The sequence below is a fragment of the Bos javanicus genome, chromosome 6, assembly GCF_032452875.1.
Source record: "Bos javanicus breed banteng chromosome 6, ARS-OSU_banteng_1.0, whole genome shotgun sequence".
NCBI classification, from domain to species: Eukaryota; Metazoa; Chordata; class Mammalia; order Artiodactyla; family Bovidae; genus Bos; species Bos javanicus.
Window position 1 is genome coordinate 98598812 of NC_083873.1, and position 27698 is coordinate 98626509.

Sequence of the window (27698 nt, forward strand, 5' to 3'; positions counted from 1 at the left end):
ATGTATGTATCCTTAAATAATATAGTATCTATTGTTTTGCATTAAGCTAACTCTAAAAATATCACCTGTCATGTATTACTCTGAATTATCTATTTCTTCTGATGTTTGGAAATGATCTAAGTTGGTAAATGTTTAGTTAATGAAAAAAATTATTTGTTTACTTATTTAATTTTGGCTGTGCTGGCTCTTCGTTGCTGCGCAGTCTTTTCTCTGGTTGCAGGAGCGGGGGCTACACTCCAGATGCAGTGTGTGGGCTTCTCATTTCGGTGGCTTCTCTTGTGGAGCACAGCCTCTAGGGCACGCAGGCTTTAGTAGTTTGCACGTGGGCTCAGGAGTTGCAGCTCCTGGGCTCTAGAGCACAGGCTGAATAGTTGTGCAACAAAGACTTAGTTGCTCCTTGTCAGTGAGATCCTCCTGGCCCAGGTGTCAAACCTGTGTCTCCTGCATTGGCAGGCAAATTCTTTACCACTAGCACTACCTGGGAAGTCCTCTGAAAAAGCTTATTTTTAGAAGGGCTGGTGGCTCAGATGGTAAAGAATCTGCCTGCAATGCAGAGACCTGGGTTCGATCTGGAAGATCCCCTGGAGAAGGAAAAGACAACCTGTTCCAGTATTCTTGCCTGGAGAATCCCCATGGACAGAGGAGCCTGGTGGGCCACAGTCCATGGGGTCACAAAGAGTCAGAAATGACTGAGCGACTAAGCACACACACACTCCTGTCTCCAGTGTGTTTCATTCAGCGATTTCCCAAGTAACTGGTCACCTCTCCCCTCTAGACTTAAAAAAAAAAAAAAATCTGTACATTGGTAAATAACGAAACTCTTGTACTGCTAAATATTGGCCATATTGGATAGAGTAACCCGTTCTCAGTGGTACTGCAGTACCTACAGAACATGAGGGTATTTCACTAGAACGCTGGTTTATTCTCTAATACTGATGAAACCCTTTGCAGAGATGAAGAAAGATTAAACTACTTGGACTAAGAAGATAATCTAATGATCATTCAAGAACTTACTTTAGTGCTCTCATTCTTAAGGTGGTTAGGTATTAGCTTTGCTATGGGCAAAATTGAAAGAAAACCCACCCCAAATCCCAAAAGTAAAATCAGAAAACTTTAGTCTTTGTAAGGATACTAAACACTTTCCCAACCGCTCTCCATCCCCATTTTATAGAGGAGGACACCAAGTTAGGTGACTTATCAGTTACACCTGGACATAGAGCTACCTGGTGGTTGTCCTAATAGAACTGGACTTTGGACTTCAGGTCCTCTTTATTTTCTACTCCATTATGCTGCAGTTCTTTCAGAAAAAAGAAAATGGGTATATTATAGCTGCTTCTTTGGATATACATCCAAGTTCTCCAGCAGGTAGATAACATAGCTCCCTCCACTGTCCTCATTGATTTCCTAGGAAATGGAAAAGTGAGGAAATCAAAGGCGATCTCTTTCAGGGAATTTAACATCTGAATTCTTGGCTTTTCTAATTAAAGTTGGACATAAATTTGTTTGTGGTACGCCCTATAGGGACAGATGGATAGCCATGTCACAGTGTATGCAGCTGCTTTTTATTCTTTGAAGATCGTCTCATTTATTATTTTTATTACGTGGTTAGAAGTGGGTGGTATTAGTCATTTTTCGATTTATCAAACTTACACTACTTTGAAAAATCTTTGAATTATTTTCTTTACGGAAAGTACAATAAACAGTATAAAGAGGAAAACCTAACAGCCCAGAGTAACCTCTTAATTTTTTTCTTCTTGACATAGAGTTGAGTAAACCAGAGTTTTAGATCCTGACTTTTTTCACTTAACATTATAGGTTTTTTTTTTTTTTTTTTAAAGGATGTACTACCTTGCGTTGTCTGGATTGATTATAATGGAAAATGCTACAGTAAACACTCTTGCTTGCATTTCTGATTATTTTCTTGTGACAGTTTCCTAGAATTGGAATTATAATCATCAGCAAAACTATTTTTAGTCTCTTTATGCCAAACAGATTTTGACAAGATTGCTCCTTAACTGACTACCTTAAACCAAGCGTTCAGAGTTAAGCGGCACAAGTCATAGGACAGACTGACATCAGTGCCTCTGTCTCGTGATTCACTGAAAATAATCCAGTTCCATACTCATCCAAATTGAGTATGAGAATACCTGTGTCATTTCTGTCTGAATTTTATCATTAAACAAACATGCGGCTGGTTTGATCATGTGAATAGGCCACTGTGTTTGATTCACATTTCTTTGAAGACTAAAAAAGGCATTGAATATTTATTAACTATTTATGTTGTTTCTTTGAATTCAGTCCATGAACTTTGCTTACTTTCTGGCTTTATAGTTTTTCACTGGGGGAAATATAAACCTTTGTTTCTACATGATCTAGGTCTATACTCGGGGGACAGTTTGTTTCTGTGAGTTCTTTTGCTGATGATACATAGGGATGAATGCAAGCAAAAGGGATACTGAGGACGAGATTCCTCTGTAATGAACTGAAATCATCAGATAGAAGCCATTTCACGCAGACTCAGTGATTTTACCTCTTTTCTCACTGCAGTTGCTCGTCCTTTATTTCTGAAATCTGCTTCATGTTACCCAGTAGATGTATTTGTCTTCTGCATAAAGTAGCCTTTTTGATCACTTGTTCTTCTGTCCGATGGCGTTTTCTCATGTCCTGATGCTTTCTTTTAAGGTATTATCCAAAGAGATGAGTCACCCATGGAAAAAGGGCTGTCTGGTCTGCGAGGAAGGGACTTTGAGCTGTCTGACGTGTTTTATTTCTCCAAGAAGGGGTTGGAAGCCATTGTGGAAGACGAAGTGACCCAGAGGTTCTCCTCAGAGGAGCTAGTGTCATGGAACCTCCTCACAAGGACCAATGTGAATTTCCAGTATGTCAGTCCGCGGCTCACCATGGTGTGGGTGCTGGGCGTCATCGTGCGCTACTGTGTTCTCCTGCCTCTGAGGTGCGTCTCCCCGCCGGCAACTACAGCTAGTCTAGCTTTCGTTTTATGTATTTAGGATTTTTTTTTTTTTTTGAGGTGTACCATTTTAAAGTCTTTATGGAATTTGTTACAATATTGCTTCTACTTTATGGTTGTTTTTTTTTTTTTTTTTTTGACCATGGGGCATGTGGGATATTAGCTTCCTGACCAGGGATGGAACCCGCACACCCTGCATTGGAAAGCGAAGTCTTAACTGCTGGACCATCAGGGAAGTCCCCCATCTTTCTTTTTTAAATTATGTATGTAGTGATCACACGAGAGTGTATTAATGCAGTAATCCCACCCCTTCCTGTTTATTAGTAGAAAACACCACTGAATGTGACCTCCACAAAGACATATTATCTCTTCTCTCATATCTTCCCCAGATGAAAGTATATATTCAGAATCCAGTATATATCCATCTGGATCCATGTTGCTTTTTTAGTCATAGATAATTTGAGGATGGATTTTCATTGTTGTTGAGTCGCAAAGTTGTGTCCCACTCTTTGCGACCCCATGGACTATAGCCTGCCAGGCTCCTCTGTTCCTGGGATTTCCCAGGCAAGATTACTGGAGTGGGTTGCCATTTCCTCCTCCAGGGCATCTTCCCGACCCAGGGATCGAACCCATGTCTCCACTGAGCCACCCGGGAAGCCCCGAGGATGGATAGAAAAGGGAAGTTAGAACAAAGAAGGGAAAATATGTACAGTTTCGTGTCCACCAGAATATCATCCAAACTGTGACTGCCTCTCTTCCCTGGTCTGCAGCGGTTCATAACTGCACAGGAGAGAAGAAAATTCCTGAGAGTGGTTACCACATGGGAGAGAGAGATTTGGGATGGTGAATTTGTTCCACTTCGATCTCTCTTTTTTTATATTAAAAGTTCACCAGTTGGGTCCACTTTGGTTCTAAGTTAGCGTGCCTCCTTATGAGGAGTTAGCCTCAAAGCCCAGTTTACTGGAGCCACAGTGTGGAGCATAAGTAGAAAAAGTGATGAAGCAGGACAAGCTGGGCAGCGGGAGGAAGTGGCTGAGGTCTCTTTAGTATGATGGTGACAGGTAGAAATGCGGCTGCCAGGCACGACATGTCCCTGATGGTCTTGCTTCATTCCCCTGGATGTGGCCTTGGTGTGCTCCCAATAGGGCTTTTCAGGCAGTTGCTACCAGCCAAGTAAAATTGGCACGTGAGTTGAAATGTCTTTACCACCCCTAGGGTGGCCTATCCTTGCCTCATTCAGATTTATTACAAGGAAAGAGGTTGCTTAAGTGTAGGCAAAGGCACATTTCTACCAAGCTGTTTCTCTTTTCTTGTCCTCATGTTGCCAGTGTCTAGATGGTAGAGGTAGGAGGGAGGGGAAGGGAAAAAAAAAATTAGATGGTGGGGGTATCTTTGGGGAATCATTTCAGCCGTGATAACAGAGTGAAACTCGAACATACTTGCTTGAACATTAAGTCAGTGTTCCCAAAGTGGGATTTGGTGTGTAAAAAGGAAATGGTTCTGCTTTGAGCTTCCCTGGTAGCTCAGTGGGGAAGGATCCACCTGCCAGTGCAGGAGACATAGGTTCAATCCCTGAGCCAGGAGGATCCCACATGCTTTGGAGGAACTAAGCCCTTGAGCCACAGCTATTGAGCCTGTGCTCTAGAGCTGGGGACCTGCATCTGCTTAGCCCATATACGCCAATGACTAAAGCCTACGTGCACCCTGGAGCCCGTGTTCTGCAACAAGAGAAGCTACTGCAATGAGGAGCCTGTGTACCACAACTACAGTAAACCTGTGCATCAAAGAAGACCCAGCACAACCAAAAAAAAAAGTTCAACTTTTATTTATTGGAAGTTTCTAGTCTGTTTATAATTAGCACCTTCCATTGATATTATTTTATTCTTATAAAGAAATGAAATTTCAGTAAAGTTGAATAATATATAGATGAGCTCTTATATCTTCACTTGGTCCACTAGTCAGGCACTGTATCCAAGCAACCTGAAGAAAGAGTGAGGATTTTACAGTCCAGGGCGCTTGAGATTCTCTCCTATGTTGGTTAGCTTCCACTTGCTGGAGGGGCCCACCAAATAGTGATATGATTCTGCTATCTAGTTTAAATTTATACTCGTAAAATAGGTACATGACATACAAGATTCTTGCAAATAAACCACAGATTTAGGATACTCCAGTAATGTAAACACTCAATAAAAGAAGAAAATGGCAGAATTGAAGCTCCTCCTCTTAGTACGTACTCTTCATGTGAAAGAATTCCTTTGCAAATACTGTTTAGAAGAAGCAGTTTGAAGCACTTGTGGACACAGTGGGGGAAGGAGAGAGTGGGACAAATTGAGAGAGCAATGTTGACATAGTTTATGGAATAGCTAGCTAGTGGGAAGCTGCTCTGTAGCACAGGGAGCTCAGCTTGATGCTCTGTGATGGCCTAGAGGGGTGGGATGGGTGTCAGGGACTGGGAGAGAGGCTCAAGAGGGGATATATGTGTACTTAGAGCTGATTCACATTGTTGTACAGCAGAAACCAGCACAACATTGTAAAGCAATTATACTCCAATTTAAAAAAAAGTAGTTTCTACAAAGTGAGCATTTAAAACACAGATTGTGCTAAAATTGATTGTGTTGATGGTGGTATAACTCTGTGAATGTGCCAAAAACCACTGAATTGCCACTTTAAGTAGGTGAATTGTATGACATGTGAATTGTATCTCACTAAAGTTCTTCAGCAAAACAGATTGTGCCAGAAAACTGTGTCATCTGTGAGAACTTTCACTTTGGCTTACTGACACTGGAAGACAGAATTTTCCGTTAATTAACGAATTAAAATGTTCAGTAGTTTTGAACCCAGCTGTTAAGCATGTTAAAATATATGACCTCTTCTGATTTAATGTGTTAGGAGCAATTGATTCATTATGCAAAATGGCAGTATTTTAAAACGTGTGTAATTGATGGATGAGATTAAGCAGTCCTTTAGTTATTGCATTAGTGGCTGACATGAAAATATGGTGTCCAAAGAAAATGAAACAGACCTTCAGACTGCTGTCTCAAAAGGTGTTAAACCAAGACTTTAACAAGGTTTAAAACCTTAACAAAGAATTTATAAGGAAGCCCTATTTATCTCGAAAGATTTAAAATCTCAGCCTTTTCTTTTCGAGTGATTCTATTTACATTTCTAAAAATATCTTTTCTTTTTGAAGTGATTGGCCCAGATATTAAAAGCACTTTTTAAAAATTAGAAAGTGTCTGTTGAGATGAGAGGTCCTATCACCTTGTTTACTAACTTCTGAGCTATTTAGAACCTCACGAAGGTACAGCAGTTAAATTTGCATGGAAAATATAATGTGCTGTTCTTATTATGAAGGAAACTTTAGGTAAAACTTCCTTGCCATTTGCTATACATTTTAAATTTCTTTGAGGAAAATTTGAATTTTTCCCTTTTGTCCCCATGATTAAAAAAGACCCTGATGCTGGGAAAGATTGAAGGCAGCAGGAGAAGGGGATGACAGAGGATGAGATGGTTGGATGGCATCACCAACTCAATAGGCACGAGTTTGAGTAAACTCTGGGAACTGGTGATGGGCAGGGAGGCCTGGTGTGCTGCAGTCCATGGGGTCGCAAAGAGTTGGAAATGACTGAGCAACTGAACTGAACTGAACTTAGAAAATACAGGAAAACAAGTTATTTTTAGAGCTTTGCAAGGTATTTTCTTTTATAGCCTCACCAGGCCACACCAGAATAACTACTTTCAACCTAAAATGACTCCTTTATACATTATATGAAAGGAAAAAAAAGTGAAAGTGTTAGTCACTCAGTCCTGTTCCACTCTTTGCCCCCCCTGAACTGTAGCCCACCAGGCTCCAATGAACCGGGATTGTCCAGACAGTACTACTGGATTGGATTGCCATTCCCTTCTCCAGGGGATCTTCCTGACTCAGGGATCGAACCTGGGCCTCCTGCATTGCAGGCAGATTCTTTACCATCTGAGCCACCAGGGAAGCTTTATACATTGTTATGAGTGACATATGGACACCATGTATAAACTAGATACTAGTGGGAGGAACAGGGAACTCAGCTCAGTGCTTTGTGATGACCTAGAGGGGTGGGAGGAAGGCTCAAGAGGAAGGGGATAAAGGTATACTTACAGCTGATTCACTTTGTTATAGAGAAGAAACTAACACAATATTGTAAAACAATTATACTCTAATAAAAAACTTTTAAATTAAAATATGAATATATTTTTTTAAATTAAAAAAAAAAAACTTCGGAAAAGCAAGAAGAGAAAGATTTTATTTTCTCCACTAGCCCTATTAACCCTTTGATAATTGCATAGACTAAATGTGGCAGTTTTGTGAACAAATTTCCAGGTCTGGTCTATACATCTGTAGGCTGGTTATGTGCTTGCTGTTTTTTTTTGGAAAATGGTATCAAACCCTACACAGTATTTTGAAAGTTAACGCTGTTTTTTTTCCTCTCAAAATGTACCAAGAACCGTTCTTCTGTGTCAGAATCTATAGATTTGCATGATTCTTCGAATGACTGCATCATATTCTGTGGTGTGAATGCTCTACAACTTACTTGTGGTTTTGTTATTCTTGAATTTTATGTTCCTTCTCTTTTCCCCCTGCTGTTCAACTAGCTTTTGCATTACCTTTTCTTTTCTCTTTCAGGCTTACTTTGGCTGTCATTGGGATCAGTTTGTTTGTTATAGGAACCACCCTGGTTGGACAGCTGCCCAGAAACAGGTGAAATGTTTTTTTTTTCCTCCCAGCCATTTAATAGGATTGTCCCTTTTCTTTCTTTTTACATTTTTTTAAAAAAAATTTTCTGGCCATGCTGCATGGCATGGGGGATATTAGTTCCCTGAACAGGGATTGAACCCATGCCCCTGCCTTGAAAGTGTGGTGTCTTAACCACTGGACCACCAGGGAAGTCCTGGATTGTCCCTTTTCCTAGCTGTGTCCACAAAGAGAATATTTGTGTGATTCCTGTGTACTGCCTCAAATTTATGGCCTTCAGTTCAGTTCAGTTCAGTCACTCAGTCGTGTCCAACTCTTTGCAACCCCATGAACTGCAGCATGCCAGGCCTCCCTGTCCATCGCCAACTCCTGGAGTTCACTCAAACTCATGTCCATCAAGTCAGTGATGCCATCCAGCCATCTCATCCTCTGTCGTCCCCTTCTCCTCCTGCCCCCAATCCCTCCCAGCATCAGAGTCTTTTCCAATGAGTCAACTCTTCGCATGAGGTGGCCTAAGTACCAGAGTTTCAGCTTTAGCATCATTCCTTCCAAAGAACACCCAGAACTGATCTCCTTTAGGATGGATTGGTTGGATCTCCTTGCAGTCCAAGGGACTCTCAAGAGTCTTCTCCAATACCACAGTTCAAAAACATCAGTTCTTCGGTGCTCAGCTTTCTTCACAGTCCAACTCTCACATCCATACATGACCACTGGAAAAACCATAGCCTTGACTAGATGGACCTTTGTTGGCAATGTCTCTGCTTTTGAATATGCTATCTAGGTTGGTCGTAACTTTCCTTCCAAGGAGTAAGCGTCTTTTAATTTCATGGCTGCAATCACCATCTGCAGTGATTTTGGAGCCCAAAAAATAAAGTCTGATACTGTTTCTACTGTTTCCCCATCTATTTGCCATGAAGTGATGGGACCAGATGCCATGATCTTCGTTTTCTGAATGTTGAGCTTTAAGCCAACTTTTTCACTCTCCACTTTCACTGTCATCAAGAGGCTTTTGAGTTCCTCTTCACTTTCTGCCATAAGGGTGGTGTCATCTGCATATCTGAAGTTATTGCTATTTCTCCCGGCAATCTTGATTCCAGCTTGTGCTTCTTCCAGCCCAGCGTTTCTCATGATGTACTCTGCACAGAAGTTAAATAAGCAGGGTGACAATATATAGCCTTGACGTACTCCTTTTCCTATTTGGAACCAGTCTGTTTTTCCATGTCCAGTTCTAACTGTTGCTTCCTGACCTGCATACAGGTTTCTCAAGAGGCAGGTCAGGTGGTCTGGTATTGCCATCTCTTTCAGAATTTTCCACAGTTTATTGTGATCCACACAGTCAAAGGCTTTGGCATAGTCAATAAAGCAGAAATAGATGTTTTTCTGGAACTCTCTTGCTTTTTCCATGATCCAGCAGATGTTGGCAATTTGATCTCTGGTTCCTCTGCCTTTTCTAAAACCAGCTTGAACATCTGGAAGTTCATGGTTCACGTATTGCTGAAGCCTGGCTTGGAGAATTTTGAGCATTACTTTACTAGCGTGTGAGATGAGTGCAATTGTGTGGTCGTTTGAGCATTCTTTGGCATTGCCTTTCTTTGGGATTGGAATGAAAACTGACCTTTTCCAGTCCTGTGGCCACTGCTGAGTTTTCCAAATTTGTTGGCATATTGAGTGCAGCACTTTCACAACATCATCTTTCAGGATTTGAAAGAGCTCAACTGGAATTCCATCACATTCACTAGCTTTGTTCGTAGTGATGGTTTCTGAGGCCCAGTTGACTTCACATTCCAGGATGTCTGGCTCTAGGTGAGTGATCACACCATCGTGATTATCTGGGTCATGAAGATCTTTTTTGTACAGTTCTTCTGTGGATTCTTGCCACGTCCTCTTAATATCTTCTGCTTCTGTTAGGTCCATACCATTTCTGTCCTTTATTGAGCCCATCTTTGCATGAAATGTTCCCTTGGTATCTCCAATTTTCTTGAAGAGATCTCTAGTCTTTCCCATTCTGTTGTTTTCCTCTATTTCTTTGCATTGATCGCTGAGGAAGGCTTTCTTATCTCTTCTTGCTATTCTTTGAAACTCTGCATTCAGATGCTTATATCTTTCCTTTTCTTCTTTGCTTTTCGCTTCTCTTCTTTTCACAGCTATTTGTAAGGCCTCCCCAGACAGCCATTTTGCTTTTTTGCATTTCTTTTCCATGGGGATGGTCTTGATCCCTGTCTCCTGTACAATGTCATGAACCTCATTCCATAGTTCATCAGGCCCTCTATCTATCAGATCTAGTCCCTTAAATCTATTTCTCACTTCCACTGTATAATCATAAGGGATTTGATTTAGGTCATACCTGAATGATCTAGTGGTTTTCCCTACTTTCTTCAATTTCAGTCTGAATTTGGCAATAAGGAGTTCATGATCTAAGCCACAGTCAGCTCCTGGTCTTGTTTTTGCTGACTGTATAGAGCTTCTCCATCTTTGACTGTAAAGAATATAATCAATCTGATTTCAGTGTTGACCATCTGGTGATGTCCATGTGTAGAGTCTTCTCTTGTGTTGTTGGAAGAGGGTGTTTGCTATGACCAGTGTGTTCTCCTGGCAAAACTCTATTAGCCTTTGCCCTGCTTCATTCTGTATTCCAAGGCCAAATTTGCCTGTTACTCCAGGTGTTTCTTGACTTCGTACTTTTGCATTCCAGTCCCTTATAATGAAAAGGACATCTGTTTTGGGTGTTAGTTCTAAAAGGTCTTGTAGGTCTTATAGAACCGTTCAACTTCAGCTTCTTCAGTGTTACTGGTATGGCCTTAGCACATGTATTAAAATGCTGCTCACCTCATCTTTAGAGTCTCTATGTGATTTTCCATCATGCTTGCATTTAAATTGACAGAAGTTGCTCTTACAAAAGAGAAAGTGAAGAGGAGGAGGGAGAAAATAGACTGAGAGACTCAAGGAACACGAGAGAGTCTTGTAGGATCGTCAGACTTGTGAGGCCAAGACCATAGTTGCCTCAGCTTATCTTGGTCAAGGATTTGTCACGATGGGAACTGTCCTCCATTAGAGTTTTGTCCTAACTGCCTCGGTGGGACCTTGAGAATTGAACTGTGCTCGTATTTCAGAACATAGTATGCTGCTGTGGAAGGAACACCCTGGAGCTTTGTGTTGTTTCATAGGAGAGCCCAGAGCTGCTTAATAAAATGTTTTCTGTCTCTTTCAGACTCAAAAACTTCCTGAGTGAAGTGGTCCACCTGACTTGCTGCCGCATCTGTGTTCGCGCCCTCTCTGGAACCATTCACTATCATAACAGGTGCGTGTGTTCCGCTTTCGTGCCTGCTTCCTCAGGTCAGTCTCGCATGTGATTGACAGGAGTGGGTGGGGGAAAACAAGGGAAGGAAGAGTACTTCCGGCGTGTTCATCTCTACCGTGTAGAGCGTCACAGACATAACAATGCACCTGAACACTTTTCGAAGGCAATCCAGGGACTTCCCTGGTGGTCCAGTGGTTAAGAATCCACCTTCTAATGTATGGGTGGGCCTTCAGTCCCTGGTGAACTAAAATCTCGCATCCCGCAGGGCAGCTAAGCCCACACACCACAACTAGAGAAGCCCAAGTGCCGTAACAAAGACCCAGCACAGCGCCTCCCCTTCCCCTCAAAACAGCAATCCATTTGCAGAAAGTGAAAGTGAAGTCACTCAGTCCAACTCTTTGCGACCCCGTGGACTGTAGCCTACCAGGCTCCTCCCTCCATGGGATTCTCCAGGCAATACTAGAGTGGGTTGCCATTTCCTTCTCCAGGGGATCTTCTGGACCCAGGGATCGAACCCGGGTCTCCTGCTTTGCAGGCAGACGCTTTAACCTCTGAGTCTAGGGAAGCCCCATGGAACATGACGATAAACATGTAATGACACCTAATAATTGGACGTTTATAGTGTGCAGGCCTGGCCTGTGATTCTTTCTCCTAGGTCATCTCTAAGAGAAGGTGCTATTATACCATTTTACAGGCGAAGAAGTGGAAGCTCCAGGATTGGTTGTCTAGGGTCATATGCCTAATAAATGTCAGAGTTAGGTTTAGAATGGGGTTAATTAAAAAATTTTTTTTAAATGGTGAAGGTGATAGGGCTGTAGAATGATGGAAAGAAGGCTAGACATGGAATTCTGAGGCTGGTTTCTAGTCTCAGCCTTGCCAACGTTTAAAATGCCAACACTGAGCTGAAAACAGGCCTAGCTTTCTGCTTCCCTCACCCCTTCATCAGGGAGGAGAAAGGTGGTAAATGAAGTCATTAGCCACATGAAGTTTGTTTTGATTGTTTTTGAATTGCTTTTCTGTAAATTCAATTTTTTTATACTTAATATCATTAGCTTAAAAATTCTAGGACAAACATCTCTTTTCTACTGACTAGATCTTTTTTTTTAATTAAAAAAGAATTTATCTTTTAAAAGTTACTTTCTACTTACAGTTATTACAAAATGTTGGCTATATTCCCCTTGTTGTACATTACATCCTTGAGCTTATCTTACACCTAAAAATTTGTACCCTCCACTCCCTCACCCCCGTATTGGCCCCCCCGACCCCCCCACCACCTTTCACGAATAACCATTGGTTGGTTCTTTGTATCTGTGTGACTGGATCTTTCTGTCTAATTTGTAGAAGGAAAACATTTCATCATTTGGCTTTGCCATGTGTTACCAACTTAAAGCCCTCTTAAATTTCTAAAATTACATGACTTTTGTGATTGGGCTGTAAGTTTTGGGGTGAGAATGAGAAGAAAATGTTTTGGTAAAAGTGTGATCAAAGGAAACACCTTCAGAAATGAAATGAAAATTAGTCACTCAGTCATGTCTTACTCTACAATCCCATGGACTGTGGCCGACCAGGCTCCTCTGTCCATGGAAATCTCCATGCAGGAATACTGGAGTGAATTGCCGTGCCCTCCTCCAGGGGATCTTCCCGACCCAGGGATCAAACCCCGGTCTCCTGCATTACAGGCATATTCTTTACTGTCTGAGCCATCAGGGAAGCCCCTTCTTTGGAAAAGGTGCTTTAATTACATAGAGAGTTGTTCACAACTTGTAGAATTGCTTCTAATTTTAAGGAAAACATGTTGAAGTTACGCATTTTGTTCCCTTTCTTCTCTGTTGAGGCTCAAAGAAAACTCTGCTTCAATAGTGTCAAATTCTGCTTAAACTTTGGGACAGAGGTTAGCAAACTAAACTATGAGCCTGTAGGCCAAATGTGGGCCGTCCTCTGGTTTTTGTAAATAAAGTTTTATTGGGACACAGCCATGCTCATTCATTTATGTATTATCTATATCTGCCATTGTGCCAAATAGCAGAGTCCAGGAGTTTTGACTGGGATTGGCTGGCTTGCAAACCCTAGAGTATTTACTGTCTGGGCTTCCATAGGAAAAGTTTGCCAACTTCTGCTTTAGGGGGATAAGGTGAAGGAAACTACAGTACATTTACTCTGGATCACTCTGAAGCAACTGAAAGTGATATTTATGAAGGTTGAAATAATACAAAAATACTTAGGATAAAATAAGGAAAGCTTACATATCATAAAGTTTATTAAAGTGATAGAATCTTTGTATTGATAATTCAGTCTAATATTTAAATTTTTTTTTCATTCTAAATGGACAATATGATCATTACAGAAAAGTGATATAAATATATGTAAAGGGAAAATTGTGGGCCCCCATCCTCATATACTCTTACCCCCCTCCCATCATACTGCCTAGAGACAACCCTTTTAAGATGAGCCCATATATTTGTAAGTTTCTTTTTTTTTTTTTAGTGTACTTTAAAAAACAAAATAGCATGAATTTCTCCAGGTGTATTGTGAGTTAGTTGCTCAGTTGTATCTGACTCTGCAACTCCACAGATTGTAGCCCACCAGGCTCCTCTGTCCATGGAATTCTCCAGGCAAGAATACTGGAGTGGGTAGCCATTTATTTCTCCGGGGGATCTTTCTGACCCAGGGATCACACCCGAGTCTCTTGCATTGCAGGTGGATTCTTTATCATCTGAGCTACCATGGAAGTTGCTGTTTTGCAAAATAGTAGCCGTTTTTCAATGTTTAGTATTAACTGCTGTATGTAATTGCAGGCAGTACAGGCCCCAGAAGGGAGGCATTTGTGTTGCCAACCATACGTCCCCAATCGATGTTTTGATCTTGACAACGGATGGGTGCTATACTATGGTAAGAACGGCTCACTGGCATTTCAAGTACTTGCATGTTCCGTGGATTAGTCAGACTTTTATTTTATTTTGGCACAAATTAGAAAGTTAGTTTTATATTAGAAAGTGACTGGGTTATACTATATAAGTAAGTCTATAAATTATTAATGCCTAGTCACTTCAGTTGTGTCCGACTCTTTGTGACCCCATAGACTGTAGCCTGCCAGGCCTCTCTGTCCATGGGGATTCTCCAGGCAAGAATACTGGAGTGGGTTGCCATGCCTTCTTCCAGGGAATCTTCCCAACCCAGGGATCAAACCCAGATCTCCCGAATAGTAGGCTGATTCTTTACCATCTGAGCCACCAGGGAAACCCACAAATTATTAATATATTTACATACATTAATAATGTATTTACATTATTTATATTTTTAATATATAATTACACGAGGAATATATAGTGCAAGAAAAAGAAAATAGTCATTATATTTAAGGTAGTAAGAAATTAATGTACTGAAATGTAGACACGCTTGAGCGTGACTAGTCTTTATAAAGTTGACTCCATCTTGCTTCTAGAATCCCTGCAGTGTTTAATGACACTTTGAGACGTTAAAGTCATCCTCTTTAGAGCTGTACAAATCCCTCACCAGCCAATTAGTTCTTTCTCCCTTCAGGGAGTCATATGCAATTAAAAAAGGAAAAAAAAAAAAAAACTGGCTCTTTAGTGAAGATCAAGCAAGAAAGGCTAATATTTATACCACATTGCCTTTGTCAGTTCTTGCTGACAGCCCCCAAAGAAAAGACAAAGCTTACTAAAATCAAACACCTCTAAAGACCTTTTTGTGGCATTTCTTGCATTTTTTTCAAATCTAGGGTGTTTCAAGTCAGTGGGTGTTTTCTATCACCCTGAAGAAACTTGTCAAGATTTCCTTCCTCTCTTTCCTGTGCGTGTCAGGTTAAATTTGGAGAATCTCTGAAGGTGTTCTTTCCTGCATGGTGGTAACTATGCCCCAAGCTGGTGTGTGAAATAGAAAGATGGCACAGAGATCCTGAGGTGTGCTTGGTCGCTGTGCTGTGTCTGACTCTGCAACCTCATGAACTGTAGCCCGCCAGACTCCTCTGTCCACGGAATTCTCCAGGCAAGAATACTGGAGTGGGTTGCCATGCCCTCCTCCAAGGGATCTTCCCAACTCAGGGATCGAACCCAGGTCTCCTGAGTTGCAGGCGGATTCTTTACCACCTGAGCCACCAGGGAAGCCCAGGATCCTGAGGAGGGGAATTTCTTTTCATATCTCATGTTGGTGACTAGGGCTTCACACAGAGAATGGGTGGATTTTTTTCATTTCACTTGTCAGCTCCAGTAACTGATAGTAGGGGTCTGGTGTGTTTTTCTGTGAAAGCATTCGAAGGGAACTTTATTTTATTTATTTATTTAGAGATATAGTTGATGTACAATATTATATAAGTTTCAGGCTTACACTATAGTGATTCACAGTTTTTTAAAGGTTATACTCCATTCATAGTTGTAAAGTATTGGCCATATTCCCTGTGTTGTGCAATATGTCCTTGTAGCTTATTTATTTTCTAGAAGGTAGTTTTGTACCTCTTAGTCTCCTACTCCTATGATGGGTAGTCATGGTCTGGTGTGCTTTCCTGGGAAGACAGTTGAAGTGTCTGTAGGCCACCGTGGAGTCCTGGTGGTCTGATTGCCTGTGGGTTATACATTCATTGAAGGGGGTTTGAAGACCTTTGTAAAAACTATTTTTTTATTGGCAGATATTGTCTAAAATATAAGTTCAGATATATAACTCTTGGACAGCTACCTTTTAACAAGTTATACATTTCTCTAAGTTGTGGAGCTCTTCCTGAATCTAAGAAAGCTTTAACCACCTCTCTGAAAAGACTTATGGGAATTGGTAGTTCTTGACATTTATTAGGTTAGCAATCAGTTAATATTTATGTATCCTTTTTTTTCAGAAAAACAATAGCATGCATTTGCTTTATACCAACAAGTATTTTTATGTAGTTCCAAGATGTTTATGGATTTCAAAAAGCCCATCCAGAGACCCTCATGTTAACAGTCCTTGATAGACCCCATCCGACTCTGGGTGTATATAAATAATTCCTTTCATTTAAGTGGACAAGCACTTTCACATCCATTGTGACCTCCCTGTAATCCAAAGAGGTTAGGGCTGAGATGTTTAGCGGAGAGAGCAGCTGTTTTCCTATAATACTATCTTTTTAAATTTCTTAACTAACTTGCCTAATCATGATTTTGTGTTTCTGAGACAGTACTCATTCTATGTCTTAGTCAACAAAGATTGAGTATAACTCATTTGTGACTGTAGGCCTCAGAATTTTCTTAGCATATTTCCATGCTTCTTGATCATATATAATTATCATTACAACTTCAATATATAATGGTATAATTTACAGTTTTAGCCAAGTATTAGAAATAGAACTGCAAACTTTAATGGTTTGAATGATAGAAACCAAAAGCCTATTGGATTTATTTTTTACTTTTAATTTTTTAATTGTAGTTGAATACAATGTTATGTTAGTTTCAGGTGTACAATATGATGATTCATCACTTATATACATTATGAATTGATCACCACTGTACGTTTAGTATTTGTCTGCTCACCATAAAAAGTTAATGCAACATTAATTGACTATATTCCCTGTGTGGTACATTACATCCCATGGCTTACTTGTTTTGTAACTGGAAGTTGGTACTCTTAATCTCCTTCACCTATTTTGTCCTCCTCTGCATTCCTATCCTCTCTAAGCCAAATGGATTTTTCAAATTTGGGTATTTTTCAATAGCTCACATTATAAATAATGTTGCAATTTAAACATTGTGTATATGTATTTCCATTTTGTTTGGGGTGTATCTTCAGCGTAAATTCCTAGAAGTGAATTATTGAGTTTAAGGATAAATGTTTGTGTAAAGTGAAGTGAAAGTGTTAGTCACTCAGTTGTGTCTGATTCTTTACGATTCCATGGGTTGTAGCCCACAGGGTTCTCTGTCCATGGAATTCTCCAGGCAACAATACTGGAGTGGGTTCAGTTCAGTTCACTTCAGTCGCTCAGTTGTGTCCGACTCTTTGCGACCCCATGAACCGCAGCATGCCAGGCCTCCCTGTCCATCACCAACTCCCGGAATCCACCAAAACCCATGTCCATCGAGTCGGTGATGCCATCCAGCCATGTCATCCTCTGTCGTCCCCTTCTCCTCCTGCCCTCAATCTTTCCCAGCATCAGGGTCTTTTCAAATGAGTCAGCTCTTCACATCAGGGGGCCAAAGTATTGGAGTTTCAGCTTCAACATCAGTCCTTCCAATGAACACCCAGGACTGATCTCCTTTAGGATGGACTGGTTGGATCTCCTTTCTGTCCAAGGGACTCTCAAAAGTCTTCTCCAACACCACAGTTCAAAAGCATCAATTCTTCGGCACTCAGCTTTCTTCATAGTCCAACTCTCACATCCATATGTGACCACTGGAAAAACCATAGCCTAGACAGACCTTTGTTGACAAAGTGATGTCTCTGCTTTTGAATATGCTATCTAGGTTGGTCATAACTTTCCTTCCAAGGAGTAAGCGTCTTTTAATTTCATGGCTGCAGTCACCATCTGAAGTGATTTTGGAGCCCAGAACAATAAAGTCAGCCACTGTTTCCACTGTTTCCCCAACTATTTGCCATGAAGTGATGGGACCAGATGCCATGATCTTCGTTTTCTGAATGTTGAGCTTTAAGCCAACTTTTTCACTCTCCTCTTTTGCTTTCATCAGGAGGCTTTTGAGTTCCTCTTCACTTTCTGCCATAAGGGTGGTGTCATCTGGATATCTGAGGTTATTGATATTTCTCTCAGCTGTCTTTATTCCAGCTTGTGCTTCTTCCAGCCTAGCATTTCTCATGATGTAGTCTGCATATAAGTTAAATAAGCAGGGTGACAGTATACAGTCTTGACGTACTCCTTTTCTTATTTGGAACCAGTCTGTTGTTCCATGTCCAGTTCTAACTGTTGCTTCCTGACCTGCATATAGGTTTCTCAAGAGGCAGGTCAGGTGGTCTGGTATTCCCATCTCTTTCAGAATTTTCCAGTTTATTGTGATCCACACAGTCAGAGGCTTTGGCATAGTCAATAAAGCAGAAATAGATGTTTGTTACCATTCCCTTTTCCAGGGGATCTTCCAGCCCCAGGGATTGAACCCCAGTGTCCTGCATTGGAGGCAGATTCTTTACCATCTGAGCTCCAGGGAAGCTAATGTATATGTAATTTTAATAGATATTGCCAGATTTCCTTCTATGAGGATTATAAGCTCCCCATCCCAAGCACTGTATAAGAGTGCCTCTTTCTCACAGCCTTGGTTCTTTGTCATGCTTTTGAATCTTTGCCAGTCTGTTGGGTCTGAAATCGTATTTCAGTGTAGTTTTAATTTGTATTTCACTTACTTTGACTTTATTGGAAAATCTCTACTTTTAATAGCCAGCGTAAAGGCAGTACCGCAACATAACTTAAAATTCAAAAGTGCTACTCAAGAACATTTTGTGCTTGTATTTGGCCAGTCATGTCCTTTGAGCGTGGGCTTCCCAGGTAGTAAAGCACCGCCTGCCAAAGCAGGAGGCAGCAGGAGACGTGGGTTCAATTCCTAGGTCGGGAAGATTCCCTGGTGGAAGAAATGGCAACCCACTCCAGTAGTCTTGCCTGGAGAATCCCATGGACAGAGGATCCTGGCAGGCTATAGTCCATGGGATTGCAACAGAGTGGGATACTACTGAGCGACTGAGCCCACATGTATGACCTTTGAAGAGATTAACAACTTCAGTCAGTAGAAGACCAGTCTTTTCTCTGAGTGGGGAATAGGAACTTACTGGTTAAAGAAAAGAAGGCTTTTTTTTCGACAGCTGTGCCTTTACATTTTTTCCATTTTCTCATGGTCCTTGTAGGTGGGCCAGGTTCATGGTGGATTGATGGGAATCATTCAGAGATCCATGGTCAAGGCTTGTCCACATATCTGGTTTGAACGTTCAGAAATGAAGGACCGACACCTGGTTATTAGGAGGTAAGCAGTGACATTACTTGGTATCCATTGGGTTGGCATAAACTCTTGGCCTTCCCATCAAAGAGGGCAGAGCCAGTGGTACTAAAGGCTAACACTAAAACTAAGGGTTAAAACTAAAATATATGGACCTCTGTCTGTGGTTCGCCATTTCCACTGAGTCACCTGTCTTAACTGTATTTAAAAAATTTTGAATTCTGTAGTCATGGTGGTATACATGATGTGGTTAGAAGACCCATACATTTACATTGCCCTGACTTAGGTATTCCAGTCACTGAATTTCTAAAACTGAAAATTACTACCTTGAATGTAAGTAATTGGTAATGGTTGGCTGAATAAATAGATGGTTGATTGAGTATTTGCTGGATGTTATCACTTACACGCATCTAGAGATTGACAGGCAAAAAGGCAAAATGGTTGTCTGAAGAGGCCTTACAAATAGCTGAGAAAAGAAGAGAAGTGACAGGCAAAGGAGAAAAGGAAAGATATGTGCATATGAATGCAAAGTTCCAAAGAATAGCAAGAAGAGATAAGAAAGCCTTTCTCAGTGATCAATGCAAAGAAATAGAGGAAAACAATAGAATGGAAAGACTAGATTTCTTTAAGAAAATTAGAGATGCCAAGGGAGCATATCATGCAAAGATGGGCTCGATAAAGGACAGAAATGATATGGACCTAACAGAAGCAGAAGATATTAAGAAGAGGTGGCAAGAATACACGAAGAACTATACAAAAAAGCTCTTAATGATCCAGATAACCACAAATGGTGTGATCACTCACCTAGAGCAAGACATCCTGGAATGCGAAGTCAAGTGGGCCTTAGGAAGCATCACTAAGAACAAAGCTAGTGGAGGTGATGGAGTTCCAGCTGAGCTATTTCAAATCCTAAAAGATTGTGCTGTGAAGGTGCTGCACTCAATATGCCAGCAAATTTGGAAAACTCAGCAGTGGCCACAGGACTGGAAAAGGTCAGTTTTCATTCCAGTCCCAAAGAAGGGCAACACTAAAGAATGCTCAAACTGCCGCACAATTGCACTCATCTCACACGCTAGCAATGTAATGCTCAAAGTTCTCCAAGCCAGGCTTCAACAGTATGTGAACTGTGAACTTCCAGATATTCAAGCTGGATTTAGAAAAGGCAGAGAAACCAGAGATCAAATTGCCAACAAACCACTGGATCACTGAAAAAGCAAGAGAGTTCCAGAAAAACATCTACTCCTGCTTTATTTATTGACTATGCCAAAGCCTTTGACTGTGTGGATCACAACAAACTGTGGAAAATTTTTCAGGAGATGGGAATACCAGACCGCCTGACCTGCTTCCTAAGAAATCTGTATGCAGGTCAAGAAGCAGTGGTTAGAATGGGATATGGAACAACAGACTGGTTCCAAATCGGGAAAGAAGTACGTCAAGGCTATACATTGTCACCCTGCTTATTTAACTTATATGCAGAGTACATCATGCAGAATGCCTGCCTGGATGAAGCACAAGCTGGAATCAGATTGTCGGGAGAAATATCAATAACCTCAGATATGCAGATGACACCACACTTATGGCAGAAAGCGAAGAAGAAATAAAGAGCCTCTTGATGAAAGTGAAAGAGGAGAGTGAAAAAGTTGACTTCAAACTCAACTTTCAAGAAACTAAGATCATGACATCTGCTCCTATCACTTCATGGCAAGTAGATGAAGAAACAATGGAAACAGTGAGAAACTTTATTTTCTTGGGCTCCAAAATCACTGTAGATTGTGACTGCAGCCATGAAATTAAAAGATGCTGGCTTCTTGGAAGAAAAGCTGTGACCAACCTAGAAAGTGAAAAAAGAAAGTGAAAGTCACTCACTTTCGTCGTGAAAAGTGTCCAACTCTTTGTGACCCCATGGAATTCTCCAGGGCAGAATACTGGAATGGGTAGCCTTTCCCTTCTGTAGGGTATCTTTCCAGCCCAGGGATCGAGCCCAGGTCTCCTGCATTGCAGGTGGATTCTTTAGCAGCTGAGCACCAACCAACCTAGACATCATATTAAAAAGCAGAGTCATTATTTACCAACAAAGGTCCATCTAGTCAAAGCTATGGTTTTTCCAGTAGTCAAGTATGGATGTGAGAGTTGGACCATAAAGCTCAGCCCCAAAGAATTGATGCTTTTGAACTGTGGTGTTGGAGAAGACTCTTGAGAGTCCCTTGGACTGCAAGGAGATCAAACCAGTCAGTCCTACAGGAAATCAGACCTGACTGTTCATTGGAAGGACTGATGCTGAAGCTGAAACTCCGAGTACTTTGGACATTTGATGTGAAGAGTTGTCTCATTGGAAAAGCCCCTGATGCTGGGAAAGATTGAAGGCAGGAGGAGAAGGGGATGACAGAGGATGAGATGGTTGGATGGCATCACCTGCCGGGGTCCAGCCCTGGCTGATTCAGGGTATGGCTGATTCAGGGTATTCGAAGGAGAGACGCCTAGGCGACTATTTATATGCTAATTAGAGATATAAAGAATAATAGAATGAGGATAGCTCAGTAGGAAAATTCAGTGGAGAAAAGAGGCTGAGTAGCTTGCTTTACGCGGGAGACCAATAAAACTTCAAGACAAGAAGTTTGCACCACTTACGTAGGCCGCAGGCGCCCTCTCGAATAGCGGAAGGTGCCTCAACCTAGACACCTTCTCGAGTGGGTCTTAGAAGCCCAGGCATAATTAGTAAGCATGATGGGTTCCACGCTCCAGATGGAGACTTCAGCCAGAATGTGAAAAGAATGACATGGGGAGACCAAGCGCTGGTGAGCAAGGCCCATAGCTTTATTTTCAACAGGGGCTTATATACCCTAAGTTACACATAGAGGATAATAGGGGATGCAAAGTCAGCAGTTTTTGATCCTTATCAAAAACCAGGGTTTCTTTCCTGCAAATTTATCGTATACAAATGGTTTAGGTGATTTACATCATCTTCTGGCCAGAAGGCCTACTAACATTTTATGACTCTTGATAAGGACTTATCAACAAAGACTTATTTTCTCTAAGAGTAATTATTTTAAGGTTTGGCGCCATCTTCCGAAGATAAAATTGCATTCCTATAGGGTGGATGTGTAATGGGTTTACAACAAAGGAAAGAATTTATTACCTTAAGGGTCTAAAGTTACTAACACCAAGGCCACTACTTATTTTTTCTACATACCAACTATTAATTAATACACATTCAAGGATACAATTCAGGGGATGTGAAAACTTGGCAACAAACATTGGTTCATCAATGAAATCTTTTACTAGTTTTATTCTGACAGTTTCTAACTCTCTGAGAGGCTCTAAGCTATTTGAATATCTTAAGCTTCCTGTGCCTCTCGAGGCTGGGAGACTGTAAACAATCGTATGCATAGCTGTAGGAGTCCAGGTAAACTTGTCAGGCGAGTTAGAGAGCCATCTGAGGGGTTTGGATTTAAACACTCCTAATTGCCCAGGAACTTTATTAATTGGAGCTGTAAGTTAACTCTTTGACAGAGAGAGCGAGATGGTGGTGGGGGACAGCCCCCAGTAAAGTCAGAGGTGAGAGCACAAAGCAATAAAGTAGGCAGACTCTGGTTTTTTGGGGGGTAGATGCTCGAGAATATCCGGGTGGACTCCTGAGGCTCGATCCCGCCTTTGCGTTTGCCGAGCCTCCTTCCTCATGACCTTTGTCATGAGTGGAATGCCTCACCGGCTCCCAGCAATCACCGACTTGATGGATATGAGTTTAAGCAAGCTCCGGGAGTTGGTGATGGACAGACAGTCTTGGCATGCTGCAGTAGTCCTTGAGATTGCAAAACGTTGGACACGACTGAGCAGCTGAAATGAACTGAAAGGCAGACAGAGCTAGTGCTCTTTATGGAACAGGAGAGGGAACTTCTGGGTCTTGGAGTGGAGTTAAGCTACCAGAAACCTTTGTTTGAAGAAGCTTTTTGCCTGAGACCTTTAACTGGAGGCACTCGAGTCATTGCTTCTGTAAATGTGATGGTGGGCTATGCTTTTAAGAGTGAAATAGTACATACCTATTGAAATGTCTTTAAGGTTAGAAAACTGTTCCCCATCTTGTGATTATTGAGCAGTGGTGTGCACGCTGGCAGTTGTAATCTATCTCAACTTTGTTAGCTCTTAATACTTGTATAGAAAGGGACCAACTTGTGTTTATTTCCTTTCTCTTCTCCTTATTGCTTTACAATTGTATTTGTGTTAGTAGAGAGTAAAGAATACCAAAGAGAGATTGGGATTGATGTGTGCACACTACCACGTGTAAAACAGATAGTTAGTGGGAAGCTGCTATGTAGCACAGGGAGCTCAGCTCAGTGCTGTGTGATGACCTAGAGGGGTGGGATGGGGGTAGGCTGGGAGGGAGGCTCCAGGGGGAGGGGATATATATATATACCTATAGCTCATTCACGTTGTGGTACAGCAGAAATTAACACAATATTGTAAAGCAACTATATACCAGTTTTAAAAAATTTGCATGATTTAATTGAACCTAAAAGAAAAGATACCAAAGGGGATTCCCACCTCTCTTTTTGAAGGTATAATTTAGATCCTTTATTTTTCTTCACAGACTAAAAGAACATATTGCTCTTAAGGAAGAATTACCCATATTAATCTTTCCTGAAGGTGAGAAGTGGGATTGCTTACCAAGCTGTGGTTGATAACAACAGGTACCCGAAGTATATGGGGAGCTGGATTGTTCTGGAGTTGGCATTCTTAGTCCAGATTTCTGCTGTCCTTCAGGAATGGCATGGCCTCTCTGAGCCAGTGATTCCCTGCTTTCTTATGAGGTTTGAAGGAAGTCATGGTACCTTTTTGATCTCAGAATTTGTTTCTGGGTAATAAAATTTGATGGTGGACCAGATGGTGAAGAATGTGCCTGCAATGCAGGAGACTCGGGTTCGATCCCTGGGTTTTGAAAATCCTCTGGAGAAGGAAATGGCAACCCACTCCAGTATTCTTTGCTGGAGAATTCCATGGACAGAGGAGCCTGGTGGGCTACAGTCCATGGGGCCCCAAAGAGTTGGACATGACTGAATGACTAGCAATTTCACTTTTAATGAACTTAGATAGGTATTGTCCATAACTTTATAAAGGTTCTTATTTTAAAATATATTGAAATTGCCATCTGTTGTGAAGAAACTATCTCTAGAGTAGTCAACAATAAAGTAAAATTTGTTGTTAAACCTGCTTGCTGCTGGTGCTGCTGCTGCTGCTAAGTCGCTCCAGTTGTGTCCAACTCTGTGCGACCCCATAGACGGCAGCCCACCAGGCTCCCGTCCCTGGGATTCTCCAGGCAAGAACACTGGAGTGGGTTGCCATTTCCTTTTCCAATGCATGAAAGTGAAAGTAAAGTCACTCAGTTGTGTCCGACTCTTAGCGACCCCATGTACTGCATCCTCCCAGGCTCCTCTGTCCATGGGATTTTCCAGGCAAGAGTACTGGAGTGGGTTGCCATTTCGCGACTTCACTTTCACTTTTCACTTTCATGCATTGGAGAAGGAAATGGCAACCCACTCCAGTGTTCTTGCCTGGAGAATCCCAGGGACGGCGGAGCCTGGTGGGCTGCCGTCTATGGGGTCGCACAGAGTTGGACACGACTGAAGCGACTTAGCAGCAGCAGCAAACAGGAGTTAATTTGTAAAATGATAGTATTTAAAATATCTGTAATTTTTTAAAAAGTCTGTAATTTTGATGTGACCTGAATATTTTAAATTATTTTATAACAAAATATTTCCTTTTTAAATTGACTGCTTTAAAAAATTTCACTCCCTACCGATGTCCTTATAGGAACTTGTATCAACAATACTTCAGTCATGATGTTTAAAAAAGGAAGCTTTGAAATTGGAGGAACCATCCATCCAGTTGCCATTAAGGTAAGACAGATTATCCTCTCTCATACCCCTCCCTGCCAAAGACAGTGACTTGGTCACTTTATTTTGATATAATTTCAAACTTAAGATTTGCAAACATACGGAATACTTGTGTGCTCTTTGCTTCCCTGGTTGCTCAGACGGTAAAGAATCTGCCTGCAATGCAGGAGACACGAGTTTGATGCCTGAGTCGGGAGGATCCCCTGGGGAAGGAAGTGGCAACCCCCTCCAGTATTCTTGCCTGGAGAATTCCATGGACAGTGGAGGCTCATGGGCTACACAGTTTATGGGGTCACAAAAAGTTGGGCACGACCGAGCATGTGCTCTTTATTCATATCCACCTGTTGTTTACATTTGTCCCGTTTGCTTGATCCCTTTTTCCGGCTACTGATACGGATATAGGTAAGTAGCGGTTGGGGGATACTATGTGCCAAGCCAGTGTCTGCCTACTGAGGACACTGTGATGAGCAATCAGATACTATTCCTACTTTCACCCACCTTCCATGAAGTGGGCAGACAGATATTTAAGAATCATGTCAATAACCCTCCAGTCTAAGGGCTCTGAGGCTCTAGGCAGGGGGGTTGCCCAGCCTGGTTTATTCTTTATTTTTGTTCTTTTCTTTTGTGAAAAGTTTCACTGGAATATAGTTGATTTACAGGCTGTGTTAGTTTCAGGTGTTCCGCAAAGTGAATCCACTCAGTTATACATATATCCAGTCTTTTAAATTCTTTTCCCCTATAGGCTGTTATGGAGTATTGAGTAGACTTCCCTGTGCTATAGTAGGTCCTTATTAGTTACCTATTTTATATACAGTAGTGTGTTTATGTCAGTCTCCGTCTCCCAGTTTATCCGTCCCCTGGTGACCATAGGTTGTTTTCTACGTCTTGTTTGCTCTTTGGATCCTTTACTTTACTTTTACTTTACTTTACTTTGGATCAAGTAAAGTAGCTTTTTTTTTTTTTTGGCAGGGCGCAGGTCTGATAGATGTTTGGCCTGTCATGCACTGGCATGTAGAAGAGAAGCTGCCATTTAATTCCTAACTAGAATGCATTTTCTTTTCTCTTTTCACAGTATAATCCTCGGTTTGGTGATGCATTTTGGAACAGTAGTAAATACAACATTGTGAGCTACCTGCTTCGAGTGATGACCAGCTGGGCCATCGTCTGTGACGTGTGGTACATGCCCCCCATGACCAGAGAGGTATTGCATAGATAACAGGTGCTTTATCTAATCAGATGAGGGTGAGAAAACCTTTACCTGCACATGTGGGTGTCTCCCTTCCTCACATCAGTTGAAGTTGGACTTTCTGCTTTCTCAGCAAGAGTCATTAAAAAAAAAATGTATCTAGCACTCTGCAAAGTCACGCTGATTTGAGATCAGGAGAATTCTTTTCCATAATAGTTTTTACCATTGTTGTTGGTTTATTGAACCTACAGATACTGTAGAATGTTGTGTCTTGAATAAGTCTAGTAAAGAGCATAATATATATATGTGATAAAGATATTAAAGAAAAACAGCACTGCATTTTCTTGATGGACAAATGATATTTGCTATAATTCAGAATAGAGCATATTTGAGTTAAAAATGTGAATATTATACTTTAAAACGAATCTAAGTGATTGTGAGACATTTGAAAGCATTGTTTGAGAACCCTGTCTTCAGGATGTACTTGTAATTTTTTATTCCAGGAAGGAGAAGACGCAGTCCAGTTTGCTAACAGGGTTAAGTCTGCTATTGCTGTACAAGGAGGATTGACTGAGCTTCCTTGGTAAGAAATTTTTCAGAAGTATTATTACTTAAAAAAAAGATGTCATTTATTATGCTTGTTAGCTGGAGGTTTAGCTGACACTGACAGTGGTTTATACAGCATAATGATGGCTTAAATAAGACAGAATTTTATCTCCCATACCTCATCATAGGCAGCCTAGACTGGTATAATAGCTCATTTTGTATTGATCTACCATCCTCAGTATGGTCCAAGATGACTGCCCAGTGAGTACAATAACATGAGTAGCAGGGAAGAACTAAAACAAGAAGGATGCGTTCATATGTTTAAGAGCAAAAGCTGGAAGTTGGACTTACCACTTCCACTTCTATTTGTTGACTCGAACTCAAGTCACGTGATAACACCTTGCTGCAGAGGAGGCTCAGAAATGTAGTCTTTGTTCTGCTTGGCCACATTAGTGGCTCAGTCATGTCCAACTCTTGGTAACCCCATGAACTGGGGCTTGCCAGGCTCCTCTGTCCATGTAGTTCTCCAGGCAAGAGTACTGGAGTGGGTTGCCATTTCTTTCTCCAGGGGATCTTCCTAACCCAGGGATTGAACCTGGGTCTCCTGCATTGCAGGCAGACTCTGTACTGTCAGAGCCACCGGGAAAGCTCCTGCTTGACCATATGCCTAACTAAAATTTAGGGATCTTTCACTGAAGAAGAAAGTGGGATTGGATTTGAGGGAAATGTATCTTTGCAGCCAGGGGGCAACTTACAAACTTGTTCTTATTTATCTCTAGCTGTAATTATATTAAAGAAAACTTAAAAACTTGACAGGAAATAAGTGAAATATTTTAAGTATGGATATCTATGGCTTTAGTTTTGTGTTTTTTTAAGAAAGAATATAGGTGAGAGTATTAATCTGATCAGGCTGCCAGAACAAGCTCCCGTAGACTGGGTGGCTTAAACAACAGAAATTTATTTTGTCTCATTGCTGAAGGCTGGAAGCTCTCTGGTGTGTCTTCTTACACGGGCACTGTTCCTGTCTTGAGGGCCCGTCCCTGATGACCTCATCTATACCTAACTGGCTCCTCAAAGCTCCATCTCCAAATACTGTATTATTGAAGGTTAGGGCTTCAGTACCTGAATTTTGGGGGGCACATGCAAACCTTTAGCCTGTGTCAGTGAGGGTTGAAT

At 41.4% G+C, this 27698-nt stretch overlaps 1 protein-coding gene across 6 annotated transcripts in view; it reads left to right on the forward strand.

The window, feature by feature from the left end:
* Positions 1 to 27698, forward strand: part of GPAT3 (glycerol-3-phosphate acyltransferase 3) — an 80111-nt gene that overhangs the window by 35942 nt on the left and 16471 nt on the right. For 3 of the 6 annotated variants that reach the window (XM_061420679.1, XM_061420678.1, XM_061420682.1), the window contains 9 exons: positions 2683 to 2953; positions 7629 to 7703; positions 10906 to 10995; positions 13791 to 13884; positions 18814 to 18929; positions 23488 to 23543; positions 24708 to 24793; positions 25863 to 25991; positions 26480 to 26559. In XM_061420679.1, coding sequence (XP_061276663.1) covers positions 2683 to 2953; positions 7629 to 7703; positions 10906 to 10995; positions 13791 to 13884; positions 18814 to 18929; positions 23488 to 23543; positions 24708 to 24793; positions 25863 to 25991; positions 26480 to 26559 — 997 coding nt within the window. The remainder of the gene's footprint in view (positions 1 to 2682; positions 2954 to 7628; positions 7704 to 10905; positions 10996 to 13790; positions 13885 to 18813; positions 18930 to 23487; positions 23544 to 24707; positions 24794 to 25862; positions 25992 to 26479; positions 26560 to 27698) is intronic. The other 3 variants (XM_061420683.1, XM_061420684.1, XM_061420680.1) reach the window with 2 other exon arrangements.